The 3,685-nt window shown below is 45.1% G+C and overlaps 1 protein-coding gene across 1 annotated transcript; it reads right to left on the bottom strand.

The window, feature by feature from the left end:
• On the bottom strand, positions 1,866 to 2,348 carry LOC107640972. Its single transcript, XM_016344480.1, has one exon. It carries the CDS (start codon positions 2,346 to 2,348, stop codon positions 1,866 to 1,868), a length of 483 nt encoding a protein of 160 aa, XP_016199966.1.

Consider the following 3,685-nt stretch of genomic DNA (forward strand, 5'->3'; position numbering starts at 1 on the left):
GCATTTCATGAGTTTTACATTTCCCTATTCATTTACTTTATCTCCTTCAACTAAGCATGAGGACATGCTGATGTTTAAGTGTGGGGAGGTTGATAAACTATTATTTCATGATTTATATTGTGTTTAATTGTGTGGTTTTATCAAATCTTTACCCACTTATTCATATGATAAGCATGTATTTACAATTCCTTCCCAAAATCACTCCATGGATGAAAACTTTCTTTCTAGAGACTTTTAATTATGTATTTTAATTCTCCTTTATCCCATTCGATGCCGTGATTTGTGTGTTAAGTGTTTCATGCTTCATAGGGCATGAATGGCTTGGAAATTGGAGAGGAGGCTTGCAAAAATGGAAGGAATACAAGAAACTAACGAGATGACCAGCGAGTAATGACGCGAGCGCATGGCCCATGCGAACGCGCGAAGTGAAGAATTTGCAGCGATGCAGACGCGTGCCTGACGCAAATGCGTGGATTGGAGTCCGCACGAGCGACGCGAACGCGTGAACCACGCGAACGCGTGACAAGGAAAATCGCTGACTGATGCGAACGCGTGGACAACGCGTACGCGTGACCTGCGCGATCTGCAAAATAACAGAATACGTTGGGGGCGATTTCGGGCCGCTTTTTGACCCAGTTTTCGGCCCAGAAACACAGACTAAACCTATAGAACATGCAGAGACTCAACACGCATCCACAGACATTCAGATTCATCAGATTAGGATTACACTTAGTTTCAGATCTGAGTTTTTAGAGTTGCATTACATTGATAGTTTTATGTTTTTGCTTGGATTTTTGGATGCTGGAAGTCATTACCTCCGTTGAAGACATTACTTTAGTTTGTTTCCTTATTCCCTTATTTTTAATTAGTTACTCATTGACTCTATTCAATTAAGTATGTTACATACATTTTGAATTTATTAATATATGAAGTTATTTTTATTTTAATTAATTATGTCTTCTCATATTTTTATGATTATTAATTTCATGTCAATGGAGTATAATTTCTACTTGACATGGGGGTTGATTAAGAGGTGATACTTGAGTTGGAATACTCAAGTACTTGGTTAAACTGGACGTTGTTAGCTAACTTCATACTTACTAACACTAGACCTCCCTAAGGGAGAGGGCTAGGACCTGAGGGTAAGAGTTAGTTCAATCACCATACTTTTCCTTATTTAGTAAGGGAAAATTGAGTGAGAACAACAACCTTTTTACACCACACTTGAGAAGATCCCAACAAGGATAGAAGTTCCACTTAGTTATTCCCCCAGTCAAGGCCATTTTATTCAGAGTATCAATAATTATTCTTAGTTTATTTTTATTGCCTTAATTCACAATTATTTTAATTGCTTATTATCAAACTCAACTTTCTGGAAATTTTCTGATTAATAAAATAGCACTCTTGCCTGCAACTCGTTGGGAGACGACCTGGGACTCATACTCCCAGTATTTTATTTCTAAACTTTGTGACAACCCTTTTTAAATTGGTGAGGCAGATCTTAGCTGGTTAAGAGCTATATGTGCAACGCTGTCTCTTAATTGAAATCTCTAAATTGGTTAACTTCTGTCACGCATCAAGAATTCACTCAGCTTTCCTTCTCTGATGGCCTGCTCTAAGGCATCTTTGAGGTCGAAGCAGTCTTGGATTTTGTGACCAAATCCCTTGTGATAATCACAGTAAAGACTTTTGTTGCCTCCCGTTCTTTCTTTCATTGGTCTAGGTCTGGATAGAATTCCCTTGTCTGCAATTTGTTGGTAAATCTCTGCTATAGGTGCCGTAAGTGGCGTGTAGTTCGTGAACCTTCCTACCCGTGGGGGTTGCTTGGACTGCTTGCCTAGGGTGCCGTCCCTGGGAGCTTCTTTTTACCTGTCGACCTGGGGGCATGCCGAGCTGGGGGGTTTTGAGAGCTGCCGTTTGTTGGCTGCTACAACCTGACTTACTTCCTCATCAATGATGTATTCCTTGGCCACGCTTTGAATTTCTTGCATGGACCAGACAGGCTTGGTAGTGAGGTGCTTCCTAAAGTCCTCGTTTAGCAGGCCGTTCGTTAGGCACAGACTAGTGACTGAGTCCGTAAGGCTGTCAATCTCCAGGAACTCATCGTTGAATCTGTCTAAGAATTTCCTAGTCGGCTCCCCGGGTTTTTGGGTAACCCCTAGCAAGTTGATTAGGTGCTTTGCCTTGGCTATGCGTGTCGTGAACTGAGCCAGGAAGATTTGGGAAATGTCCATAAAAGCTGTGATGGATTCTTGTGGGAGGGTGTTGAACCATCGGATCGCTGGTCCTACCAGCGTTACAGGGAATGCTCGGCATCTGACCGCGTCGCCTACTCCTTCCAAGTTCATTCTTACTTCAAAGGCTGTAAGGTGCTCCTGGGGATCCTTGGTCCTGTCCTACCTCATGTCCGTTGGCTTGTCGAAGTTCTTCGGAAGCCGGACCTTGAGGATTGAGGGGTGGAACGGGGTGGCTCCCATGATGATGGGATCACATTGCTTCTTGGCTTTCCCTCTCTGGGACTCCCCGTGACTTTCGGACCTGCCTTGGGTAGGTTGTGAAGTCTCCTGTGTATATGCCTCGTCGCATAGCGCTAGGCTTCTTTCTTGGCTCTCGTGTCTTCGAGAGGGGGAGCAGGTGCGGGTGCGGGTGCGCGATCGGCTGGCGTCGCCGTGAGAGTGGCTGATATCTCCGTGGGATCGGCTCCTCGCGGCCAGCTCTCGATCAAGGTTTTGTTCCTCACCTGATGGTCTCGGGTGCTCGACGGGTCGGGTAATGGTGAAGGGATGAGGGGGCGAAACCCTGAAGTGGCGCAGAGCGGGTTCTTGGTCCCCTGACTGGAGTCTGGTAGAGTTGGTGGTGTGATGGACGAGAGAGTAGGGGTGGCCACCTGCAAGGACACTCCGACGATCAAGTCAGTGTCCGTACGAAATGATAGCCAGATTAAAAAAGGTGATGTGTACCTCGGGGGAGTGTTGTCCTCTCCCCTTATATACTGTGTTGGACGGGCCCAACGATGACCTAGCCCACTGGCCAGGACGCCTCTGAGCTGTCCCTGTCCACGTGGGGGGAGCAGGTCATTCTGGACTCCGGGTCGAGGCTTTGGGTGTTGCCTGAGGAAGCCGACCCGACCGATTTGCTAGGCATGGTGTGCCGGGCTATGCAGGTGGTGAAGTTAGACGTCGACCGGGTCGGATTTTAGGAACCGACCCGTTGAATTTCCCTTGAGGAGTAGTCTGGGATTGGGTCAGGAGTGGTGCTCCGACCCAGCGACTAGTTGGGCTGGACCTATAATGGTCCGTAACATAGTTCATTAGCGTTATTTAGACCAATAAATCGATAATCTATCTAGTTTGGTTTCAAAATAGAATTGGACTTGCCTTATTTAGACCGTCAACGGTGGTCAAACTCTTTAAAAAACGACTAGTTTGACGCAAATTCATAAACTGCTTAAATGATCCGCATGGATCCACGATGCACCAACACCCAGCTGAAACATGAAAAGGAATTGAAGGCTCGACAAGTCCACCAGTGCTCCAACATTTTAGAAAATTCCAAAATTGAAGGGGACATGACTTAAACAGTTAAACCAAAGTCCCCCAAATTAAGGTATCTTTGCTTTTCCATGAGACTATGCTGTTTTGTTCCTTATTAATATATATGTTAATTAGTAAATATATAGTCAAAA

This window comes from Arachis ipaensis, chromosome B05, assembly GCF_000816755.2.
Source record: "Arachis ipaensis cultivar K30076 chromosome B05, Araip1.1, whole genome shotgun sequence".
In the NCBI taxonomy this organism is placed as follows: Eukaryota; Viridiplantae; Streptophyta; class Magnoliopsida; order Fabales; family Fabaceae; genus Arachis; species Arachis ipaensis.